The sequence below is a fragment of the Rhipicephalus sanguineus genome, chromosome 10 (genome assembly GCF_013339695.2).
Source record: "Rhipicephalus sanguineus isolate Rsan-2018 chromosome 10, BIME_Rsan_1.4, whole genome shotgun sequence".
NCBI classification, from domain to species: Eukaryota; Metazoa; Arthropoda; class Arachnida; order Ixodida; family Ixodidae; genus Rhipicephalus; species Rhipicephalus sanguineus.
In genome coordinates, this window is record NC_051185.1 from 3,220,865 (window position 1) to 3,246,192 (window position 25,328).

Sequence of the window (25,328 nt, forward strand, 5' to 3'; positions counted from 1 at the left end):
GCAAACTGTACGTCGTTGGTTTCATTCAGTTGCGGTTAACCACTTTTTAAATACTTTCATCTCGTTATGTGGAACACCTGTATATGTTGTGGACCAGCAGGTTAAATCATGCTTTAATGTTTTCCTGCGATAATTATTTTTTTCCACAACATATACTACACCCCTGTGAACTTGTTCATTTTGCTGCTCTATCTCGCTGCTGTCCTTGGCTGTGTTTCCCATTACTCGTCATCCATTCCATTGCTTGAAGTGTGCTATGCATAACGTGGTCAGCCCAATTCCATTTCTCTTACTCAGTGTCAACCAGGGTGCCACCCACCCTTGTTTGAGCCCCCACCCATTGTGCTGTCTTCCACTCTTTTTATGTGACACTCATATTCTTCCATAACATGGTGTGCTGCGTGGCACAGTTGAACCTCATTCTAACGAACACTGATACAGCCAATTATTGGTTATAGAGAACTAAATACAAGCATTGGATGGCTGTGCTTCATTTCAGTGACATTTATTCTTTTACAACAAAACCGAAAGCGCGGGAGCCATCGCCATATCGGGTGTAACGAAGAAATATTTCGTTTGTGCGAGGCTCAAAACTCGAAAGGTGGCATAAAAAGCATAATAATTATCGAAAGGCAATTCACTAGCACATATTTTTTAAAATGTGGCTTTAACATTAAAACTGTGGTTAAAAAGCAGCCACAGTGGAGATGATGGTGAACCACCCAATAGTAATGTGGATGTCGCATACAGGAGGCCGAGAAGCTACTACACTCGGTAACAACCTGAAAAAATGTCACCTCCTTCTGCAGAACCGCAGTGCACCTACTCTTCACCCGTGAAAGACAGTCGTGCCGGCTGGTTACCACTCAAACCTTAGGCACTCTTTCTTAGCTAATGTAAATGCTACGCATATGAGTTCAAGGCTCATTGTTACTACCTAAAACATTACGTTTAGCTGAACAGTGATGTCAGAATCCCTGAAGAAATTTACCAGGGCATTTATGTTTCCATCCTAGAACTAGCAACAAAATTGTGGGTCTGTATAGAAAATTTAACTGTCCGAAATGCTTGAGAAGTGCTTGACGTCATAAAAATGAGAGATTTGTGGACGGAGCTGCCATTGTTTCTCAGGTTGTCACCGAGTGAAGCAACATAGACAGAGCCTCATTAAAAGCCACCTGACGAATATCGCATCCGTAAAAAGGCCCCTTCTGTCAAATGAACTAGTCTCCATCGTAATTTCACCTCATCAATTCGTCATAATTTCCCCTTCAACAGTCAATTTAGTTTAGAATGCCATGAGGAAAGAGGTAACAATTACCTAACAGTTACCTAATTACCACCTTGTGCAATCGTAAGATCATCCGAATTAACCGGATTGCAGCCAAATATAACCGAGTTAACGAGAGCTTGATGACATTAAACAATGTATATGCTGGCTGGGACCAGAGAACACGCCCTAATAATCCGATTTTCTAAATTAACTAGTTGAATTAACTAGCTTTTACTGTACTTCCTAGCCCCATATGTTAGAGCTGGTGGTACACAACGAGAGTGCACTTTTCGCTTTAAGGACAGTGGCAGATTGCCTGTCATGATTATTCTCTGTTGAATTCCCTTTCCACGAGTACTCTGCCCTGTTGGTAACTGACCAACATATACATTTTCTTGTACAGACTACAGTGGTTTCCAATCGTGAGCTCTTTCGCCAGGCTATGAACCATTGTCTTCTGCGTATTCATTTTTCGCCCTCTTGTAACAGTTTCTCAGTTTAGGTCTTCAATCATTATTGGCGATTCATTATACTGTAGCAAGTTTGTGAATATTTTTCGTATATTTAGTGAAAGTAAACTGATGGGTCTACAGCTACTCATGTTTAAATTTTGCATCTCCCTTCTTGAGTATTAATACCCGCTGTAGTAGCTTAGCTTACCACGTAAGGTGCTACGCTTCCAAACTATAGTTTGATTTATTCCTGGCCACATTATTCTGACGGGGGCAAAATGCAAAGAACACCTGTGTGCTTGCACTAAGTGCATGTTAAAGAACCCCAGCTGGTGAAAATTAATCCGGTGTCACCCAACCACAGTGTGCCTCATAATCATGTCATTTTGGCCCTAGCAATTACTGTTATCTTGAGTATTAATATGATGGCATTTTTACAGCTCATTGGCATGTTTCAAGTTTTGAGGCATCGAGTGGACTGTGTCGCAAGTTTCCAAAATATATCTCTCCCATATTTGGTTAAATCAACTGTTATACCATCTTCTCCAGCCATTTTTCTGCACGGCGCATGCCTTTCCCAACCTTGGCAGTAGAAATTTGAGCGTCTCGTTCTACTCCGATTTCATTTGAGGATGGACGACTTATGTGCAAACTGTACAGTTCTGTGTACAAGTCTACCTTCACTATGTAATCGAAATTGCTAATAATATTGCCCTGCTCATCTTTCAGTGTGCATTCTGTACTGCCCTTAACTTAATTGTGAACAAGGCTACCATGCGGGGTTACTTAAATGAAAATTGCATAAAACCACCTAATAGTTGCAAGAACGTAGTGTGTATCATAGTGCCGAACTTTTTGACAGCTACACAGATCACGCAATTATCAATGCTGCTGTTTGCCTCAATGTTAGCTCATTACCATTGCACATCACAAAAGTAGGTCCTGGATGATCAAGGTGCATCACATTAAGACTCATCTGGTCAAGCTGTATGAAAGAAGGGAATTTTGAGGGCTAGTGTTTTTGTTTGACACAAGCTGAACGAAAAGCAGCAGATAATGAAGCAAAGGAATGTCTAGGGGACGTTAATTGTGCTGTTTTAAGTGTATTGAAGTAATTGTGACATAGATCTGAAGGTGAATGACATAGAGTCACCTCTGATATTTTCCCTTTCTGCTCTACACACAGTCCAGTTGTTGCGAGCAGCGCTGCATGTCCCTTGTGTTACATCAAGACTCCTCATGACTGCAAACTTTTCCAGTAAAAATAGAATTCCCCGGAGGAAAAAAGGCCAGGCATGATAAATGTGGAAACAAGTGGGACACTTCGAAAGACCACTTTTAATAGAAAAATAATGCCAACGATTCATTGATGAAAATCCCCTTTAGTGTGACTTGTGGTAAAATGCAATCTTTGTAGCCATTTCAGTGCAAGTGGGCAGAGATCAAAGCTTAATGACAATCACTTCCACCACTCGGCAATTTTGCTCTTCCAATAAGATTGATCTAGAGAAGCAAGTAATGCCACCACCAGGGAAGAATACTTGCACGAATTAAAACAGACGCTGGACTTCGCATTTATAAGAGAAATTCACAACAAGGAACCCACGCCAAAGCTTGCCTTTGTACCAAAGGCCTTTGTCCTGAGAGCCCAACATAGTTTCTCACAGTGCAACGAGTGCCAAAATCTGTTGCAGCTGCACTTGCCCTAAGGCATCGAGTACACACAGTATTCGAGGACACCGGCAGCTCAAGAAAAAAAAATCTCGCGATTGACTAACACCTCAGTCGTCATCAGAAGCCTCACTCGCTGCTAGGTCAGAGTCCTCGACCGCACTGTCTTCTTCGTCCGCCCTGTCCTCCTCGTCTTCTGAGATGTCCCACTGTGGGTGCGATTCTTGCACCTTTTGCGCAGGCTTCACATCGAGCCGTAGGTTCTGCATGACGTCCAGGTCACGGTACGAGTCACTGCGCACATGTAGTGTGTAATGGTAGATGCCGGGCCGAGATGGAGCTGTGAACTTAAGAACCACCTCCTCCGTATCCACCAAGTTTGTTACCAGGAAGGGCACTGTGGACAGGCTCCTCTGTTTCTTGTCAACCAGGTACACCCACCAGAACTCCTGTTTGTCATCGGGGAACAGTGGGCAGTGGACACTGTGTGACCGCCGGGATTTCTTCTCGAGGTTCTTGTCCTTCTTGGAGACCTTGTGCTGGATGCTCTGCCAGTCGTCGTCCTCCTCTGCAGCTGCCGATGAAGCGTTCCGGTTTGCCGCACTGTTTCGTCGGCTTGTCTGCTTCTCGCTATGCCTTTCGTCATCACTGTCCTCGGAGTCGCTGTCCTCGTCGACGTCGACTGCGTCGTGCTGTTCTTCGTCTCGTGCTGGCTGAGGATGTGCCTCTTCCTTAGTTTCCGCCACTTGTTGTTGCTTCTTGCCTTTGTTCTGCGCGGCATTCTTCTTCTTTCCCTTTCCACCCTTTGCTCCTTTCTTCTTACGAGACTTGTCCCAACCCTTGTGCTTGTTGTTTGCAGTGCTCCGCACCCGAGGCGAGTTGTCCTTGAGATCCCCAGCCGCGGCGTCCACTTCTTCCGTGCCAGATGCCTCCTCCGCCTCCGGCTGGGCGGCTTCCTCTTTCGCATTGGACAGCAGGGGCCTTCTGGTCAGCGTTGCCGTGACTGTGACGATTGACTCTGCAGTGATGACACCTTCGTCTTCGTCGTCCAACACTTCCGTGCTCACGCTGAGCACAATGAGAGGCATGTTCTCAAGGCAGGTGAGGATGTCCTCGTACTGAGCGTCGCTGAGGTTTCGGAAAAGAGTCCGCCTGTCGGCCGCCGGAAGAGCGCACAATTGGTGTAGGCTGCGAATGGACCTGCGCTTGCCGCTCAGGTGTTTCAGCAGCTCCTCCGTGACGTGCGGCAATTGTAGAAACGGGTGGCTGTGCTCCCACTGTGCTTGCACCAGCAACGCGCTCAGTCGCATGGCCGACTCGAGCGTCTCCAGGCTGGGGATTCTGGAAATGCGACCTGCCAGGCCGAGCATGGTGAGCTGCGACGCGCAGTGGACAAACTCGGCCAGCAGGGCAGGGCACTTTCGGAGGACGTAACACCTGTCCTCGTCCAAACCGGGGCTCAAAGGTATGCGAAGCATGTGCGCGTACAGCAGGGCGCGCGCCTTGATGCTGTACTCGTAGCAGAGCGGCCGCTCGCGGTTCTTCTCGTTAAAGTTTGGCAACATTTTGATGAGCGCGGGGATCTCGACGTCATCCGTTGGGCGGAGCACAATCTCCGGGTTGTGACTCTTCTCAAATTCTAGGGAGGCTGCCAAAACCATGATGACACGGCGCAGAATGAGTAGGTGACACTTGTTGATGAAATACAGGTACAGGTGCGAAGTGTCCAGAAGGACCTGGTCTTCCCCGTACTTGGCCGAGCGGTACCACCAGACACCAACCGCCACTGGGAGCGCTATCATGAAGACCGCCGCGTACAAACCGAGTACCCAGAGCGAGTTCTCCTTCTCGACGATCCACGAGGGAAGAGCAATTCCAAAAGACGTGGCCCCGGGCCCGTCCGGGTTGCCGTACGTCTCCCAGTTCTTGCGTGCCTCTTCGTCGGTGAGCGCCGCGTACGCCTTGGCGATCATCATGAACTTCTGCTCGTCGCCGGTGTCCTTGTCCGGATGGTAGACCAGGCTGAGCTTGTGGTACGCCTTACGTATGGCCCGCTCCGACGAGGACGGGTCGATCTCAAGGATCTCGTACGGGTCCCACTTGACGAAGTCGTGCTCTAGGTGAGCCACCTTGTACGCGGTTGCGGCCATGGCCACCCACCCAAGCACGAGCAGTACGCGGACGATGTTCTGTTTGGTGCGGCGCCACGGCTGGTTGACGCGCAGACGCCGGCTCTTGTCCACGCACTGCGGGCAGCGGCAGCTGCGGCCCCCTTTCTTCTCCGAGTCCGCGGCGCGCTCATCCTTCGGCCAGAAGTAGTACGTGCAAGGGATCACCACGAGCGCAAGAAACGACAGCAGGAAGTAAAAGAACGTACCGCCGCTCTCGTCGTACTGAAACTTCGCACCGGCCATGTTGCACTCGCCGACACAACCGAAAGGAGCACCACGTCTTCAGCGTTTCCGTCAATCATGACACGTGACGGTACTGCAAGGGGGCGCTATCGTCGCGTCCCTTAGCAAAATTTAATAGTCTAACGCAGACAGTAGTGCAGTTTACTTTATTTCTTGTTGCTGTTTTAGGCACGCGCAGATGACATTCGCACGAGAAAAGCTTTTTTTTTGGACCTTCAAAACTTACGACGACAGTAGAACAGGCATCATCATCAGCGTTATCGTCTGCTTGAAGCGCGTAAAAGTTTAGTGACCTGACATTCACGCGCGCTCTGATCCCCGTTCTGCGCATGCGCGAAAAAAGAAAAAAAGGTACAATTTGCAGTGTTAGGGATCTCTCTTCTTCAAACTTTAGGTACTTTCTAGGTGCTTCTGTGAATCGCTCTGTTTTCCCTAGGTTAACGGCTCGGGCAACGTTTTTGTTTTGCTCAGAGGCTCGGCAAATCGTCAGCGCGGGAAAGATGGCAGTTGAATGCGAGGTAGGTCCTTCGTTTTTCTTTCACGATTTTGCCGTATCGGAAAATGACAGCCGCAATTAAAGGCGCGTTGAGGGCTGAAATGGGGAGGCGATGTCGTCTGATGTAGAAGTGTTTAACGCCAGAGCGTTTGCCGGGTTAATCTACTGAGGTGCACGGCGGTTGAAACGCGATCCTTTTTTTCGACACTCGGCGGGCGTTTGAGGTCGCCTAATCGAGCATTTGTCACGCAGTTTGATTATTTCGATTTAGATTGCGTTATACAGAGCCATTCTAAGACCGCTATACACGAAAACTGCGGCTCGACGACGAGTCAACATGTTTATGAGCTCTCTCACTTTGTTGATTGGAGTGCGCGTTAGTACGATGCGCGCCGAAAAGTCCGGCACCTTTCGCGGTGTAAGAATTAGGGAAAGATCTTTTATTTATTTATGCAGGTGCCCTCTCCAGTTCCCCTGATGGATCTGCGGAGTCGGATATCTGGCGCTGCGGAGAACCGAGCTGATTGCAGTACCAGCACTCTGAAGCACTTATTTGAGCAGGAAAGATAAAGGTGAGCAGAAAGTTTCGAGGCAAGACTGACTTCACGTGTGGAGTGGAATCATGTTGATATTCGGTGCAACGTTGGTGTGCGGCCCGGCCCGAACCCGAGAAAAAAATTTCACATCCCCGGCCCGGCCCGACCTCAGATCGGGCCCGACAGGGGCCCGGGCCAACAATCTAGGTCGTGTTGCCCGAACATGGAATCGACAGCAAGGCGTTTTAAGTAGCAAATATCTACGTTTTGTTGGCACACGGTACGCTAACAAGTATGCTTTAATCTACGGTAATTCTTACGGTAAAGGGTCTCACTGTGGTAACAGGTGACCGGACATACTGGGTACGATGAACAGTTATTCGGCAGCGGTATACTATGCATATTTTTTCAACAAATACAGTGGGAATCCTCAAGGGCGTTTCGTAGCAGATATTGAAGCAGAAAAAGGTGATTTCATGGCCAGGAATTGGGGACATTGATGGAGTTAAGGGAGCTGCCACTAAACGCACCAGTGGTGAGACTGACTTACTGAGGCACTGAAGCACCCTCTTCGCCTCGCTCCGCCGCACACGCTCCCGAGCATTGTATTCAAAAATTTTTTCAGCACCGCGAGCTGTTCCGACATAATCTGATACAATGAAGGAACAGATGTGGACTTTGGAAACAACAAGAATAAGGCCGACAAACGCGACCGAGGAAGTTACATGGCGTTAGCTACACAATAAAGCAGCCTATCAATTGAACAAGCGCTTCTCAGCCAATCTAAAACCGGGAGTCATTTTTGAAACCTCTTCTTTGAGCTTCGTAATCGAAGTCGAAAGAAGCCAAAGTGGGTCTGAATTTAGGCGGCTCTCACAGGCTGCATGGTACAATCTTCAAATGGCCTGGGAAGGTAGGCGCTTTGCGGCACGTTATTGGAATTACGCCTAAATTGTTCAAGTGGTTCCCTAGTATCTGAAACCGACAGTCGTTTTCAGTACCATATTTTGTTCGTGAGATATTATTTTTGTGTGTGTGTCCACATAGGCGTGCGCACAGGGGGGCAGGAGGGGGGCGGCCGCCCCCCCTAATCACCTAAGAGGGGGGTGCAAAATCTGCCCCATACATTGACATAGTAGGGTGGGGGGGGGGGCGCTGCGATGAACCTTCGCCCCCCCCCCTGATGGGGAACCCTGCGCACGCCTATGTGTGTCCATGCTTCTCATTCAGTTACTGCAGGGCTCCCTGCCGCCGCCAGGAGATAGCGCGACATGCACATGTCCCGAAATAATGGGGACGGCAGCATGAGTTCAGTTTCAACAGGGAGCGCAATAAGAACAGAGGAGACAGAGAATAGAACGCTCTCTTGTTTTTATTGCGCTCTCTATTAAAACTTAAACCATGCTCTACCATCAAACCCAATCGTGCACCTTTCTGGATATGTAGCACCTGTCTTCAGAATGGTAGCACTTTGCCACGGCAAGAGAAATAGGGGAAGAGAGCCAAATGAATTATCTTTGTTTTAAATACACTAACCTAGATAAAGATCATAACGAACTCCGTGCACCACATGTACTTTTCGAAATATGTATAAACAGCCGAAAGGACGAAAAAAGCTATTTGTTATAGCATTATTTCCATATATCACACCTCTGCTAGTATATACAGTCTATAGTGCCGAAGAACTTTTTCTTTATTTATTGTGTGCTGCAATTCTTGTTTGCTTTTACTTCTATTTCTTTACTCACTCCCCTCTGCGATGTCTTTGGTCTTGAGGGTATCAGTAAATGAAAATTAAATGTAATAAGTTTGTGTGGCATAGTTTACAGTTAATTTCCTGACATGTCATTGTGCAAAAAGTCAATTTTTCAAGAGATTCCGGCTGTAAGCATGCCATGCTCTGTTGCATCAGATATCCTACTGCTCTACAGTTTCTTGAACTGCTTGCACTAGCCGCAGGAGCGCACGAAATCTGCCTTGCGAATTGTGAAGGCTTCGGCAGTCGTAGTTCCCAGACCTCCCACACTCGAGGAAATTTCGGGCATCTCTGCGGAGTTCTGCAGAATGGACAGAGCTTTCCAGCTCATCGCTTCATTTGTCTTGTTCTCGAACGTCATGCCCTTTTCAATATAACCCATAAAACTCCTCTTTGAGGGCTTCTCTTTTCTTTCTTTCGCGACTGATCCTCCGCTTGAGGTGTATGATATCATGGGTAATCCAGGGGTTCCGTTTGTTCGCCCTTTTCTTTGTAACAGGTATGAAGCTGTCAATGCTATGGAAGATGATTTCTTTAAATTTAACCCGCATTACTTTAACGTCAGTCTCAATGCTGAAATTATCTAATGAATATGAAAAATAATCGATTATGCTAGTGTCATCTGCTTTCGAGAAATTAGGCACGTAAACGAGGCGTTCCTCAAGTTTAGTACGCACAGCTACGTGTTTTATTTGAACGAATACTAGCTCGTGATCCGATATTCCCTTGTCAACTGCTAATTCATAATTATCAAAGCACCCGGGCAGAAATACTAAATCTAGGATAGACTTTGCTGAGCCTGCCGTTCGTGTGTATTGATGAACTATTTGCTTTAAAGGGGCCCTCCAACACTTTTTTTGAAGCGCCTACATCGCTGCTGACCGCATCAACGCGTAGTGGCGCTTGCCAGAACTATTGCGGGCAGAAATGACGAAGATGAGCGCTGGCCTATGATTGGATAAATGTAACGTTACTGCAGCGCCCGGCAAAGAATGCGCCGAACGCCACGGCGCTGGAGGGAAACGCGCTCGGGACGCTCCAGGCGCCGTTGTTTGTAGAAACTGAAGGGAAAAAAATGTAAGAGCGTTGATATAGACGCCGTCGCAACAAGAAACACGACTAAAACTAGAAAAAATGTAGAGGCGTTCATGATCTGCCTCGTTTCACACGCGCAGTTCACTCTTAATGCACCACATTGTTTGTTACTATCGCAACGGCGTCATCAATACGTTGGAAAGAACGGCCAACATTGTATGCAAGCTTCCCGTACGTAGGATCTTTCAGTTCATTTCATTGGGGCGCCATCAGACGTCACAGGGTGAGTGAAACGTGGTCAGGTGACCCCGCAAAAATCGAGTTGAGGGTAGGCCTCCATTTTATTGTATTTTGAGTGTTCTAGGCTGAATAACTTCGGACTGCGTGCCCCTACCGCTGCCGTTCTTGCTGCACTAATCTCTTCAGCCTCCAGTCTACGCAACCCGAAAGTAAAAACTGTAAAACAATGAGGTCAGGAAAAGTGTTAGAGGGTCCCTTTAAGTCATGCACAAAAGCTATATCAATGAGAGCGTCACACTCTGGGCCCTCTTGTGAACCTACAGTAAAAGAATCCCAGTCAATATCTGGTAAGTTGAAGTCTCCCGAAAGAATAATACAACCATGTCGCGGCTTGTGTTGATCTAAATAACTTTTTATATCTTGCAAGTATGAAGCCGATTTATTAGGCACTCTGTAGATAGCCCCGAGGAGAACAAAGGCATTGCCAATCCTGACGTTGCACCATACACTCTCGTGGTTTTGGATTCCTTGCAAACGGATGCATTCAACATAATCTCTAACTATGGCAACGCCACCTCCTCGGGATTCACTATCATTCCGCATGATCTTATAACCAGGTGGTGCTAACTCATTGTATCGAATATCAGGATTTAGCCACAACTGTGACAATGTGTGGGTCATAATTGGCTAGGGTGTATTCCAGGTCGCCAGTTTTATATATAATTGGCTAGGGTGTATTCCAGGTCGCCAGTTTTATTTACCAGGCTTCTAGCATTTAAATTGACGAGACGGAAGCTGTCTCTTTTGTTAGGCGCACACCTTCAATCATGGCCTCTTTGCGCTGACGGGTGTGTGCTACGTTTAACCTTGACTCGGCGGTTTTTTGTGGAGTCCCAAGAAAACGCTTCATTATTAATGTATATTTTGTCGTAGTCAAGACGCATGCGCTGTTCCTTCTCCCTTTTCTTCGCAGCGGAGTTCCAAAGCAGCTTACGTTTAGCCACGGTTGGGCTAGACCGCACGCGCGCGCTCGCTTCTTACGGCCTTCGCATCGGGTGTAGTACATGCCTCTCGCCGCTGCTTTGAGGGGGGTGCTGCGATCCTGACCCTCCTCCGCCGCTCCGTGCAGCGCGCGCAACGCCAGCACATGAGTTCGGGCGCGCTTCTTCCTCACCGCGAGTTGAAAAACAAGTTGCCTAATCGTTGAAGACGCACAAATGGTTTATTCTGACTTCTTATATGCGCAATGTGCATCGAGCTTAAGCTTATCAAAAAACGTATAAATGCAAGAGCCGGGAGTACAGCGCTCCGCCATCAAACGTGTAGACATCTGAGGTCTGGAAATAAATATTTATTGCTCGTAAGCACTCGCAAATAGTTGAACGCTTTCAAGTGAAAACTTTGCCGGACTTCACAAATGTCTCGTTCACAACCTAAAATGCTTCCTAGTCGGCTTGTGTGCGCAGGTGGAAGGCTTGTCGTTCGCGTCAGTCAGTTGGTTTGTGTGATTGACGAGAAGTCTTAGGAATTTTTCGGCTATGAGATCTGCAGATCGTCGGGAGTGGCTGTCGTCAACGCCTTCAGGGCAACTTAAGGTGGGAGCGCGTTGCAAGTAGGGCTGGACTGCTGTTTCCAAAACTCCTAGCACATTCCTGCGTGGCAGGTGTTCAGAGGCCTTATCGAAAATGACCGCTATCTTGTCCAAAAGAGCTAGAAACTCAGGCCTCGGGTTGTGTAGTTCGTTCCTGTCTTGTGCTCGCAGTAGCTTGTACAGCTGATGCTGCCTGTTGTTGGTCGTCAGTAGCGCAGTGCAAGAGTCAAATCCGAGGTCTGTAATAATAATAAGCGACGAGGAGAGTCTGAAAAGTGCGAGCGATTTGAGCAGTTGTGCATTGTTAGCAGTAGGATTTGAGCGAATATGCGTATGCGACTTTGTGTTATGAGTTTTGCATTGTAACCAAGTTGTTGATAATTAAATGTAAACTTCTTTTTCCCTTTTAACTGTGTGTCGTGCGTTGCGTTTTCTATTGTGTCTTATTTTACGGCCCAGCCATCCTGACGCTAACAAAAGGACCGCAAAAGAGCTCGGGGTCCCTGGAATTAATGTTTCCAGGTGGTGTTAACACCAGGTGCCACTCTCGGGGCGTGCCGTCCGAAGGGGTTATTCAGCAGCAAGAGTCCTCTCTTGTTTTTTTACTTTCTTTCTCCCTATACGTAGTTATTTTCAACCATTAGAGATACGACTCACGTACGTGCTTCAAAGAGCTGTCAAGCTGCAGACCGCAGCTTTTAGCCCTGAAAACCACTCCAAATGTATTTGGAAAAATAAAGAAATAGAAAATAGCTAGCAAAGGCAAGGCGAGCTCTCTCAATTGCGGCCTCATTGTCCAACGAGACCAAGGGCCAAAGGTATTTGGTGCTCTCTGCTTGCAGAACAGGTGCAGCGTTATTTATCTCTCTCTCTCTGATCGTTGCCAGTGCTTCATGCCTCCTGCATTATGCCTCATGATGGTTAGCGCAAACGCAACACGGACGAAAAGAAGAAAAAACGACGACACAATTGAGCGCTATCTAACAACTGAATGTTTATTGGAAAAATCGCAAATATATATGTCTAAGAAAGAGAACTGCGTGAGCTGCCCTTCTATCGCTTTGATTGATGAGGAAGTGTCTTTCCTAGAAAGGGCGTAGTTTTGTTATCATACACTTTTTATCTGTCAATTATCTTTGGCGCATGTGCGGGTTTGTTGTTTTTTCTCTTTCTTATACATATATATTTGTGATTTTTCCAATAAACATTCAGTTGTTAGATAGCGCTTGTGTCGTCGTTTTTTCTTCTTTTCGTCCGTGTTGCGTTTGCGCTAACCATCATGAGCAATTTCCAACTCGCCCAATTCGCTACCCTCCTGCATTATGCCTCGTTAGTCGATTCTTCCGCAGTTTTACTGAGTTTAAGCTTGTATTATCCACCAACGTTTATAGAACCAGGTAAGTTGCAAAGCTCCCCGCGTCAGCCAACCCGTCGCGCGGCGCCGGGGCAGCTTCCGGTTTGGTGGCGCTGGCGGCGCAACAAGCTTCCGCTAGCAGACGAAAACACGTAGTCTGCGTACGGTCCCTAGAATAGTCTGCGTGGCAAGACGCCGCGGCAGCCGTTCAGAAAGGGCTCCGTTGCTTCTGTAATTATCGAGATTTTCCGTTGCGCTGCCACTGCAACGTAAAACTGAGTAATATTTAGCAGTGGAAAGGTAAAGTCAGTTAAGCTATGGCTTATAGACTGCCCACGATAACTGATGCTTGATAGCGTAACATATGAATCGGTCTATTACCCTATAAGGAATTAACTAAATGCCGCATTCCCGTAGCGTAAATTCTTTAGCATAGTGGATGCTTCGGCGTGTTGGTACTTCTGTCTTTTCGTTTTGGACTGTGCAAGTATTGCGCGGTGTTAACGAATAAATCTTTGTTGCAAGTCAGCGCGGTTGTTAGTGTAATCCTTTTTTCTGGTGCTCCGTCTTTTTTTTTTTGCGCTGTTTTCTTTCCGATAATTCTTCACTTTAACTTTTTTGAAGTGAGGAGTTTTCACTATGTATCGCGGCTGTCGTTACTTGCAGTTATTGAGTGGTAAAATCGCTGTTTGTGTACTGCACGCCACAATTTCAGTCCTGCTACATAAAGAAAAATTGTATTTATTTTACGCACGCAATGCAGAAAAACAATTTTTCAGATATTGCATGTATGGTGTGGTGCACACAAACGGCACAACTTATTTACAGTCTCAGGCATTAAACCTTATCAAAACAGCTCTAATTAATTGTAAAAGATTATTTACCGCACAATTTTTAGGATCACTCAAATCAAGGCAAGTTCAAGAATATCTTTAGGGCGCATCCTTCGACGAGGCTCTTTTCCGCTGGCGATTGCAGCCCTAATTCTTACCATTGACCGTGTGAGCGAAAGTCTTCAGGATATCTTCCTCATGAAAGTGCATATCACATACATGAGATCGAGAAATGGCGCGATTCCACGCCGCTCGCTGGTCAGGGTCACGCGGGGCACAAACAGGTTACGAACTTTCTTGAATTTCGTGGGACTGTCGCGACTTCTCATACAGCGTCCCGAGCCGTCCCTGTCGGGACAGCTATATGTCCAGGATGTATTCCGGACCGTCCAGTTAGAGATTTTTGTGATCCAACGCACACCCGACACCGCGCGTCACGCTCCAGAACACGAACATCTCACGAATACCACGCACGAAGCAATGTTGCGGTGGTACAGCGGTGGCTGCGAAGGGCTTTGGTTACTTTGACTGTACTTCTGTGCGCTGCGCGACAACTTTTACGGGTACATTCTCCAGCAGGGGAAAGTGTTGCGAGCAGCACGTAGCCAGCTGAAGAGGCCGAAACAATGAAGAAACAATCCCCCCCCCCCACCTCCCTCCCCGACTCCCTTCATTGAAGAACCCTACGCCCAAAAGGAATGTCGTGGTGTCTCGGATTTCCTGTAACCTAGCAAAACATTTTCTTGGGCTAGTTGGTTCATGACTTCTGTGGGAAAATGACTTCTGTGGGACAAAGAATACATCCCGTGTTCTTTGTCGGTCCTTGTGTTGTTTTGCGCTACAATTTTCCCACAGAATTCCTGTAACCGCTCGTACAGCCGGGAACCCATGTCGGCACGGTGAAGACACGCAGCACATCCGAAGCACAATAGAAAGCGCAAAACTGCTCACGCAGAATTAAGCAGCCTCCACGGATGGATGGATGGATGCTATGAGCGTCCCCTTTATAACGGGACGGTGACACGTCTGTCACCAGGCTCGAAGAAAAAAAAAAAACTTCCTTGTTTCAAGTTGGCTTAACACCTTATCTACGCTGATTAAATCTATGTTATTATACCAAAAAAATATAAATTCACGGTTCATCTCTCTGCCTCTTAAGGTAGAATGACCTTATTTTTCCCCAATATTTATTTTTGTACTTTATCTCTACTTTTCTGCCACCAATACTCTAACCGTCTCTTACTTATTTCTATCGCGGACGTGTTCAGCTTTCCATTGTTGTCCCTAAAACCCAAGGCTTCATGTAGACTCGTGCACACACGTATACCTCGGTGAATATCGCCACATTCAAGCAGTACATGTTCCATCGTTTCCTTAGTTCCCCCGCAGCATGTACATTGTTCTTCGTTACTGAATCTCGCTTTATAACTACGCGTTCTAAGGCAGCCCGACCATACTGACGCGCCGCAACGCTGGCTGAAGAGAGTGGAGCGAGTGAATCCTGATGCGACAGCAGCGCCACATCTGTCGCTGATGGCGGCGGCGCCGCGCAACATCGCTTAGTTTTGCAACTGACCTGGTTCTATAAACGTTGTTATCCACGAGCACATGCATACCGACATTATGCGGAGAGCCGTCTGATAACATTAGTTTTTTTTTAAAGGAGACGATCCTCCCTCTACCCCTGACTTCTTGAATAATCCCCCTCCCCTTTCTCCGTCGAGAACCCCCATTCCGCGGTTTTACATCGAGCTAGGTTAGGTTAGGTTAGGTTAGGCGCAGCAGATGCACGGTCAGGGTCGCAGCGCCCCTACCGCCGACGGGCGGCGAAACATACTGAGAAACTCTCCCATTGCTTTCGCGATGGGTGAGAAGGCCGTAAGGAAAGAAGCGCGCGCGTGCGGTCTAGCCCGGCCGTGGTTTAGCCAAGGTTTCCTTGGAAAAGTTATCTGAGACTGAAATACCAGTTCCTTTCAGATTCTTACAATTTTTGTAGAGCTGCACTTTTTCCCTGTAATCATATAATCTTAGAACAACAGGGCGAGGCCTCGTGGTCTGCTTTTTTCCTATTGTGTGCAAGCGTTCGACAGTGTTTAGCGTAACATGCAGCTTCTTTTCCATTACATCATTTAGCACTTTACTGCGCAGGTCTTGTGGTGTTTCATTCGGTTCCTCTGGTAGGCCAAATACCATTAAGTTGTTCCTTCGGCTCCTATCTTCGAAGCTAACAAGCCTTTCCTGTTGTTTTTGAACAGTTGCGCCCAGTTCCCGTACTGTTTTCGTCAGCTGTGAGATAGCTTTTTCATTTTCTTTGAGGATCTGTAGGCTGTCTTCGACCTGTTTAATCCATGTACATAGCCCCTGCAGTTCGTTTTGAATGGTAAGAAGCAAGCAAAAGCAGGTGAAATGTAGATTGTTTCTGTTGTACTGTGACATAAAATGAAAACATAATCACGACACACAACATAAATAACATAATGGAGCTGCCACACACAAAGCTTCAGGCTATCCCAGATAAAGGGTTCCTCCCTTCTTTATGAAATATTGACAGAAAAAGACACTGAAAGTAAAAAGCAGTGACACTAAAACTGCACTGGACAATCAATCAGTCAGTCAATGAAGTTTTTCATAAATTGTCCAGAGGAGCCGATTACCCTTGAGAGGGAGGACCGGCTGCGGGCCGCACCCACGTGGAGACTGGAAGGGCGAGCCTCTCCAGGACAGCCCGTATTTGGATCTCCTGGTCTGAGCTGATGATTGCCATCCTCCAGGCATAATCTCTGCTGAGAGGCTCGCCATCGTGCAGCGCTATGCATTGCCAGAGCACGTGAGGTAACGTTCATCGTCTGTTGTCACATTAAGGGCTTTGCGGCTTTAAGCCATCAATAAATTTACTGTAGACTAAAGGCAACAGATAAGTACCCGTTTGCAGCATTCTTAGGGAGATTGACTGGGCCCTCGAGAGTTCAGGGTGCGAGAGCAAAAATGTACACCTGGCCAATTGATAGTGTTTACAAATTTCATTAAAGCGAGGAGTGGATCAAGCTGCCGGATGCCTTCTCCCAAATTAGAGGTCGATTGCCTGTCACGGTGGAACAGTTCGCGTCGCGGGTATGGGCAAACTCATTGGCATTGGGAATAACCAAGTGGGCATCTGTGCCCACCCGGCTATGATGTATGGTGTAGGTCTGAGCTTCGAGCTTTTTAACAGTAGAACTGTTTGAGCTGACCATAGTCTGTGCAAATCGAACAGAAAACTTATCATGAACCGGCACACGCTCTTTTCGTCCTCTTCACCTTCTGCTTTGCTCTCAGAACATGTGCATCGATTTGTCTCGAGTGGGATGAAATAACTCTGATGGGCAAGAGAAAGAGTACAGAGAAAGAGATATAAAGAGAAATAGAGAGACAGAAAGGGAATAAAGACAAAGAGTTAGAAAGACTGAGAAAGAAATAGACAGAGAGAAAGATGTAGATACAGACACAAAAAAAGAGATAGCAAGTCAGAAAGAGAGAGAAAGGCGTAAATGTAGGCACATCTCGTCAGAAAGAGAGAGAAAGGCGTAAATGTAGGCACAATAAATTTTTACATAAATGCAAATAATGTAAAAAAAAGTTTGCGACCATCTACAACAGCAAAGCAAAAATTGGGGCAGTTGCACACTGGTGGTGCGAAAAATTGGGGTAGTAGTGAAGCTAGCCTGCACTAGTGGTGCAAGGCTGGAAGCAACAGCAGAGCGAGTACTCCCGAGGAAGGAGAAGCTGCCCTCCCAAGCCTATGTCCCTTCTTCGCTTAAACGACATGGGTTTAGCACGAACATGTCGTGTGACTAGTGCTACGCGATTTTGCCGGGAACATGTCACATAGTTTTGGTGGGAAGATATCATGTGACTAGTGCACGGTGTAAGAATATTCAGGTGTTGACACTGCGCTCGCCTAAGCGGCCAGAAAATGTTCGGTCGTCGGTCCGTTGAGCGGTGCGCCATCTAATGGCTTGAGGCGGAGAGCGCCCGCGAGTATAGCCGAAATGTAGCCGATGCACGGTGGTGCTACGTCATCGCCGCCGCGCTCGCCGTGCCCTCTCCTGTTGCTCTCTCGATTTCGCCCCTCGACGCCGCTTGCCGGATGCACATTATCCAGCAAAATGGCACAGAAAAATGCACGTTATCAGCAGCATGTGCGTTGCTATGGAGACGACTGCCCCGCTTTTCGTAGCGCCCTCCAAGTCATCTGATAAGAAACCGAACATTATCTGGACGCGCGTGGATTGCGGTTTCCCATGCGTTGGGGGAAGAGTGTCATCACCTGAGTATATTCTTACACCGTGGACTAGTGCTACATGATTTTTCACTCTCTCTCTCTCTCTCTCTGTATTTCTCACTTCTATTTCTCTCTTTCCTTCTCTGTCTTTCTATCTTTTTATTTCTTTTCTTTTTTCCTTTCTGTGTCCGTTTTTCTCTTTCTTTCTGTCTATTTATTTCCGTCTCTGTACACATTCGCTCGGCCATCCGTGTTTCCGCATCCCACAGAGGAGAATTCGCCGCAGCAGGAGAGTGCCCACTGGGCTTACGTGTTAGGGGAGATGAAGAAGACGACGAAGAGAGTGCGTGCCGGCATGATGACCGGTGCACATGTTAGGGGAGATGAAGATGACCAAGAGAGAGCGCGCGCCAGCATGATAATGATAGTTTATTGCAACACCAGGCAAACTATGGCGAGCTACAACAGCTTCGCTGTTAAAATAGTATTGTTTATGATGGCACAAAGGCACAGGCAGTTGAACATAGTCGTGCAATTGTCCTTTTTCCCACACAGTTCACAGAACACTGTCGCTGCTCTTATTCTGTAGTATCGTGAGTGAAGAGTCTACTGTCGGATCAACACACTCCAGGGTGTCTTTCTTCTCGACATGGCTGAGAAGGGCAGCACAGGAGCAGATAGCCAGACCGCTAAGAGACCAAAAGGGAAGGATGCATCGTGTGTGCCGGGTCTGATCGCATAGGGTCAGTTTCGCCCCTGTCGGTGAACACCTGAAGAAGTAGATTACAGACAAAAGAAAAGCTGCATGCACATCACATTTTTCTTTCTTTTGCTCTTGACTCTCCTTTCCCCTGACGGCTCTCCACAGTTCCCCATTCGCCATTCGTTGGAGTCATGTCAGCGTGGCAGCATATCGTGGCCGGTGCGTCCTATTTCATTGCCGCTAGCGGTTGTTTTCCGGAACTAGAGGACTAGGTTGAATCCGATAGAGTTTCATACAGTCATTGTTGCCTTGTAACATGAATAACGCTCTCAAACTGCGATTGAAAGCGAATTTTGAGGTTAAATAGTGTTCCTATAGGTGCCGGTTTTGAAAATAAGCATTTATAGGCATTTAGGCACAAATTCCAAAAATAAGCATTCATAGGCACTATAAAACACTCTAAAAGCTTTACTTCAACTCAAATTCATGCTTATATATCAGTATGGGGCAATAGGAATGCAAGGAACAAAATGGGCATTTGCCTAAAATCCAGTCTGTAGTTATCACTACCTTGTTCTCACAGTGGGTTTAGTCCGTTTTTCGGAGCATGTATGGTCTTGCCCATACAATCGAGAGGGTTCAAAGGAATTTTGGAGCCTCGCAGGCAAATCAGGAGAGTTGGCAGGTATGCAAATATACTAGTTGCATTATGACATAGTGATTCCACAAGTAGCACGTGACATACTGCCCATGTGTGACTGCCATGTTGCAATAAAGCACATCTACACAGGTGTGCATGTCAGCTGACTGCAAGGCATACCATCAACTGTTACATTTTTTTTTTTTCCCCGCTGGCAGCAGTGAGACTGGGGTGCTTCACCTATCAATGGGCATCACTATGTGCCATTGCCTTGTGGCTCCAAAGCAGTCATTTCCCCAGATTTTCAGCGAAATCATGTTTGGGCATTGCCACACAGCACCTAAAATCTTTAAATTAGCCGGGATGGTGCAGTCGCTACTTCGAACTTTCCTGTGAAATCTATGTTAGAAAATATGTGACCACAGAAATTCTTCATTAAGCAGGATTTTGACATAACAGAGTTTGAGTTATCATGGTTTTACTGTAGTGAAATCTAGGTAACGCATTGTCAAGCAAACACCTAGCTAGGTGTTTGCTTGACAATGCTCTCGAGCTCTGCTCACGAGACATGTAAGAGATGCAAAGCTTGCAATGGCAAGCCCACCAGTGGTTTTGGAAATGATATGCATCTGTAAGTACCATTGTTGTGCACTCAGTACAAGACAAGTGACCTGCTGAGGCACAAATTGTTGGAAACAGCATGGGTGCAGTGTACTACATGCTACCTCACATGAACATCGGATAAAACAAAACAGTAAGCAGATGACCATTGTTTGACGTTTCTGAAGATAGAAACGCCTGCATTATTTATGGCAAAACTACCTCTTGAACGTAGGCATTGGTTCCCTATTTGCCCTGAGGGAAGAGGGAGGCAAAAAAAATAATTTTGTCATTCTCGTAACGAAATTTCGGAAGTGCTTTTATGCACAGTTCATTTCAGTAATGTAGTACACCTCTCCAGGACAAATGCAGATAGTAATTGGGGCTGCTACGATATGTCAACCACGGGGACGTATCCTCCTTGTCCCTGCTTGACCCAATACGGTGGGGGGAGGACACATTTGCCCCTCCCCCTTCCTTAGTTGATGAGTCTGCTCTCAAAGCTTCTATAACACCCTCAGTGCCACCGATGAGCTCGTATTTTAAAAATCATTTATTGGAACACCCCCTCAGGGTTTGTCAGGCCCTTGAAAACCCTTGAATTTTAAAAGCATGTTTTCAAGGCCCTTGAAGGTCCTGGAATTGTATTCTGTCCTTAAAAACCCTTGAATTTCGGGACCAGTGCAGTCTAAAGTCCACAGTGCGACCTGCTTTCTGTGGTAGATTAATGTCGGTTCGGCAAACTTTCCATTACAGAAACAATACGCCGTACGAGTTTGCATGTGTTCTGTGTGTTCATGCCTTGTCCTATTCTTCATTTCACGCCTCACCCATCGGTTCATCGTGTCCTGCATTTATGCTGCTTTTTTTCCTGTCAAGCGAGTGGTGCATGTAGTACACTAACGATCGAGAATCTGGAATCCACTCTTCGAACCTGGGACATCTTTTGCAGTGCTTTCTTGGAAACTTCCACAAGCGTCGTCCGAAAGGAAAGGGCCGCAGCCTTGCGGGAGACACGGATGCAACTCCCAAACGAGAGTGTAACCGTCTTTGCGGAGCAAATGACCTGACTATTCCGCCACGCTGACCCTGCCATGACCAAGGAAAAGGTCCATTTCCTCATGCGAGGAGTAAAACAAGAGCTCTTTGCCGGGTTGATGCGGAAGCCCCCCTTGGCAGCTCAAGAATTTGTCTCCGAAGCAACGACCATCGAGAAGACGCTGGAAATGCGAACCTGCCAGTACAATCGCCGTTCGACTTAAGACAGCCCAGCTGTCCATGCCCTCTGCTACGACGACCTGCGCGAAACGATCCGAGCGATCATGCGGGAGGAACTGCGCAAGCTGTTACCCTCACCACAGCCTCAAGTGGACTCGATCGCAGATGTCGTTCGAACAGAAATCCAGCAGTCGTGGGGCAACCTTGAACCGCCACTGCCTCAGCCGCAAGCCATGAGCTATGCTGCTGCAATCCAACGCAACGCCCACCCTCCTTGCGTACGTCAAGACGCCGCGCCGCCGCAGCAGTTCCGCCGCCAGCGATACACGCCGAGGAAGACCAACGTTTGGCGCGCCCCCGACCACCGCCCACTCTGCTACTATTGCGGAGAAGCTGGCCACACCTACCGCCGCTGCCAGTACCAACAGATGGGGCTGCGTGGGTTCACCATTGACGTGCCGCTTTTACAGCGGGGTGAACGACCATCGCCGACTACCTCGCAGGAGCGCAGTGGACACCCCGACAACCTTCCCGTTTGTCGTCACCAGGCCGCTACGTCTCTCCCCAACGCTGACCATACACTGGCCCATGTCGGGGCTGGTCACCTAGGTCTTTTCCAGAAAACTAAGGGCAGCAACCGATGGAGGCGCGGTTGCTGTACAAAGAAATACCAAAGATCCTCCGCCGCCGCGACGATATCTAAATAACATGCCTCAAGCTGAACGGAGAAGAAGACCTGACGATTCAACGGGGAAGCAGCGGAACAAGGCGACGTAGCCGTGACCCGACGCCACGACCTAACTGCAACGCAAGACAACGAACTAGCGACCTCGACGTTCTTATCGACGGCCACAGTGTCACAGCTCTCGTCGACGCCGGAGTCCACTACATATTCTGTCATCGGTGGACCATTCACCACGAAGCTGAAGAAAGTTAGGGACAGCCTGGGAAGGCCCCGATATCTGGACAGCTGGAGGTCATCTAGTAACACAGGAGGGAATCTGCACAGCGAGACTCACGATTAACAACCGGATTTATCCCGCGAACTTCGTAGTCCTGCAGCGTTGCTCGAGAGATGTCATCCTTGGTATGGACTTCTTAAGCCTTCATGGTGCAGTCATCGACCTAAGGTCCAAGTCGATCACACTATCCACAGAAAAAGCACTATATCACGATCTGCCCCAGGACCGTGGACGAGGGGGCGCCGAGGCACCCGTGCTCTAGCAAGGACGACCCAAACGCATGGCGGGGTAACAGCTACTGACTGCCGAGGCGTGCTCGTCAGTGTTTATTATCCACACACCACCAAGGTTGCCCGCCGAACCTGGCGAGCTAACGAAACTAAGCTAGGCAGGGCGCCACACGCTCGTTACATCCTTCACCCCCAGTTATTGCACACAAATAAAAAAAAAACAAGTCCCAGCCTGTTCGACGTTAGCTTAGGCGAAAAGCGGTCTGTTGCCCTTCGTCGTTGAGTGCTCCGCCTGGGTACAGGTGTTGAGGGACTAGGTGCGGCAGCACCAGGTGCTGCCTGAGCCGTGCTTGATTCATCCTGAGGCTCTGCCGTGGTTGACAGAAATGGCAGTGAACTTGGCGGTGGCCCAACTAGTGGCGCACAACTGGAGGCGCCTGTCCCTTGCGTAGTGGTTGTCGTCTCACTGGCTGCAGCTGGTGCTGCTGTGGATGCAAGCCGGGTCCCGCGGTTAGCCCTCACATGGTCAGCATGCCGGTGCCATGTGGTTCCATCCTGCATACGTACGAGCAGAGAGGAGGAGCTTGCAGGCAAGAACCCTTGTCCAGCAGACCAAGGTGGGCCAGAACGGAAATTCCTGGCGAATATTGGCACTCCAGGCTCAGGCAACAATCCAGGACGGCACCCTTTGTCAGCATCCAGCTTCTGCTTCAGCTGCTTGAGGAGCACCGTGGACCGGAGGTCTGGATGCAAAATGTCGAACGGTGTCTTCACCATCTGTCCCAGCAGGAGCTCACAGGGGGCACGGGCGGTGACATCATGGGGTGTATTCCGGTATTGGAAAAGCATGTGGGCAACTTGCGTACGGAAATTCCCAGCCTGGCTCTTCTTAAGTTTGACCTTAATAGTTTGCACTACCCGCTCAGCTGCACCATTTGAAGCAGGGTGGTACGGGGAACCATCATTTGGTGGATTCCGTTCTTTGTCAGCCAGGCCAGATACTCTGCGCTGGCGAAAGCGGGCCCATTATCAGACTGGTCCGGCAGCCCCTGGGCGGCGAAGACCTGCCGCAGTGCTGCAATGGTCGCACCTGCTGACGGAGTGGTGACAGGTAGAACTTCCACCCACTTTGAAAATGCGTCGACCACCACCAGGAAGTAGTGGCCTTTGAAGGGGCCCCCAAAATCCGCATGAAGGCGGGTCCAGAGCTTCTGGGAATGGCCATGGGGTGATCTCCACATGACGCGAGGCCCATTGATGTTCCTGGCAGACTTGGCAGCTCTGCACCATGTGAGCGATGTCCTGGTCCAAGGCCAGGCCACCAAACGTGGGACCGGGCCACCATCTTGGTCTTTTCTACGCCAGGATGCCCTGCGTGCAGCAACTGCAGGACCCTGGACCGCAGACTTTGTGGGATCACCCCCCTGGAACCCCAAAGTAGGCAGCACTGCTCCAGGCTCAGCTCAGCGGCCTTGTGGCTGTAGGACTGCTGCACCAACTCCTCTTCTCGGGATACTGCCTTCACCACCTGGGACAAGACCGGGTCCTGACTTGTCGCCTGCGATACAGAAGACCTGGAGAGTACCTCCGAGTACGCATGCTCCAGCATGAGCACTTCAGCTGGCTCTGGAACAGCAACAGGCACCTCTGGCAGCGGCAACCAGCTCAGGGCATCAGCAGGCGCCACGTCTTTTCCCGGACAGTAGACCAACTGGTAGCTGTAGGCCGCCAGCTTCAAGGCCCATCGTACCACTCGAGGTAATGCCTGCACGGGGATCGCCTTGTCTGGCCCCAGTAGCCCCAGCAGTGGTTTGTGGTCCGTGACTGCCTCGAACTTTCAGCCCCACAGATACTGGTGAAAGCGCTCGACGCCTTCCTTGTCCTTCCTTGTCCAAGGAAGGACAAGGAAGGCGTCAGCCAGCTGGAAGGAAGCGTTACAGCCAGCTGGACAAGGGAGGCGAGGCCTTCCTTGTCCAGCTGGCTGTAACGCTGCTCTGCTGCGTGGAGACGACGAGAAGCAAACGACACCGGGCGTTTCTGGCCATCCTTGTCTCGGTGCGCTAGGACGGCTCCTACACCGTATGGTGATGCATCTACGGTAAGGACGACAGGCGTGGCTGGATCGAAGTGCACCAGCACCGGTGCCTTGGTGATTAGCTCCTTCTTGGAAACATTTCGGCGCGCGCACAAAAGACAGAAACGAAAGGCGAGAAGACAAGATGTAGTTACTTCTGCAATATTACTGTCATGATGTGCTTTTTCTTATGTTTCCTTATGTTTTGCTTGTTTGTTTGTTTGATTCTTTTTACGCACATGCGCTCTTGAGCTACCCTGGGTTATATATTTCGTGTACTTCCTTCAATAAACTTAGTTGTGAGTTTGCGCCCGTTTGTCTTCTCGCCTTTCGTTTCTGTCTTTTGTGCGCGCGCCGAAATGTTTCCAAGAATGTCCTCAAACCAACTCGCCCAGCTCTCCATACTGTTACATTAGCTCCTTACTGTGCTGAAAGGCCACGTCCTGCTCCTTTTTCCACGTCCAATGCTGACCATGTCGAAGCAGAATGTGCAGTGGCTGTAGATGCGCCGACAGGTTGGGCAGGAACCTCCTGTAGAATAATAGCGAAAGTTGGGCTAGTTGGTGGTTCATGCTTGGGCCTCCTGTAGAAATTGATGAGACCAAGGTACCTTTGCAGGGGGCCGGAGTCAGGCCGCCCTGGGAGATGACGTGTCCCAGGTATTCTGCACTGCGAACCATGAACACGCACTTTTCCCGCTTGAGCTTGAGACCAGCATCCTGAAGTCGGGCCAGAACGTTGTGCAGATTCTGCATGTGGTCACTGTCGTCAATACCGGTGACAAGGATGTCGTCCAAGTACACTACCACGTGCCTCATGCCCCTGAAAAGGTTGTCCATCTCTCTCTGAAAGATGGCTGATGCCGAGGCCACGCCGAATGGTAAACGTGTGTACTGGAAAAGCTCCATAGTTGTCGATATTGTGACATACTTCCGTGAGGCCTCCTGGAGCACCAGTTGCTGGTAAGCGTCTCTGAGGCCGAGCTTCAT

General features: G+C 48.5%; 2 protein-coding genes and 1 long non-coding RNA gene across 3 annotated transcripts; 1 reads left to right on the top strand and 2 right to left on the bottom strand.

The window, feature by feature from the left end:
- Nucleotides 1-3,043: 3,043 nt before the first annotated feature.
- LOC119406261 (translocation protein SEC63 homolog) lies at nt 3,044-5,871 on the bottom strand. The gene is made up of 2 exons (XM_037672993.2): nt 3,506-5,871; nt 3,044-3,471 (listed from the first exon to the last, which is right to left on the bottom strand). The coding sequence occupies exon 1, from the start codon at nt 5,808-5,810 to the stop codon at nt 3,507-3,509; it is 2,304 nt and encodes a 767-aa protein (XP_037528921.1). The 5' UTR covers nt 5,811-5,871; the 3' UTR covers nt 3,044-3,471; nt 3,506.
- Nucleotides 5,872-6,118: 247 nt separating this feature from the next.
- LOC119406263 (uncharacterized) lies at nt 6,119-21,228 on the top strand. Its single transcript, XR_005186565.2, has 5 exons — nt 6,119-6,161; nt 6,247-6,328; nt 6,763-6,878; nt 16,293-16,483; nt 20,808-21,228. It is a non-coding gene; the product is annotated as an uncharacterized LOC119406263 (long non-coding RNA).
- Nucleotides 21,229-23,179: 1,951 nt separating this feature from the next.
- Nucleotides 23,180-25,328, bottom strand: LOC119372303 (uncharacterized protein K02A2.6-like). Its single transcript, XM_037642776.1, has 4 exons — nt 24,764-25,328; nt 24,204-24,262; nt 23,600-24,099; nt 23,180-23,546 (listed from the first exon to the last, which is right to left on the bottom strand). The coding sequence occupies exons 1-4, from the start codon at nt 25,326-25,328 to the stop codon at nt 23,180-23,182; spliced, it is 1,491 nt and encodes a 496-aa protein (XP_037498704.1).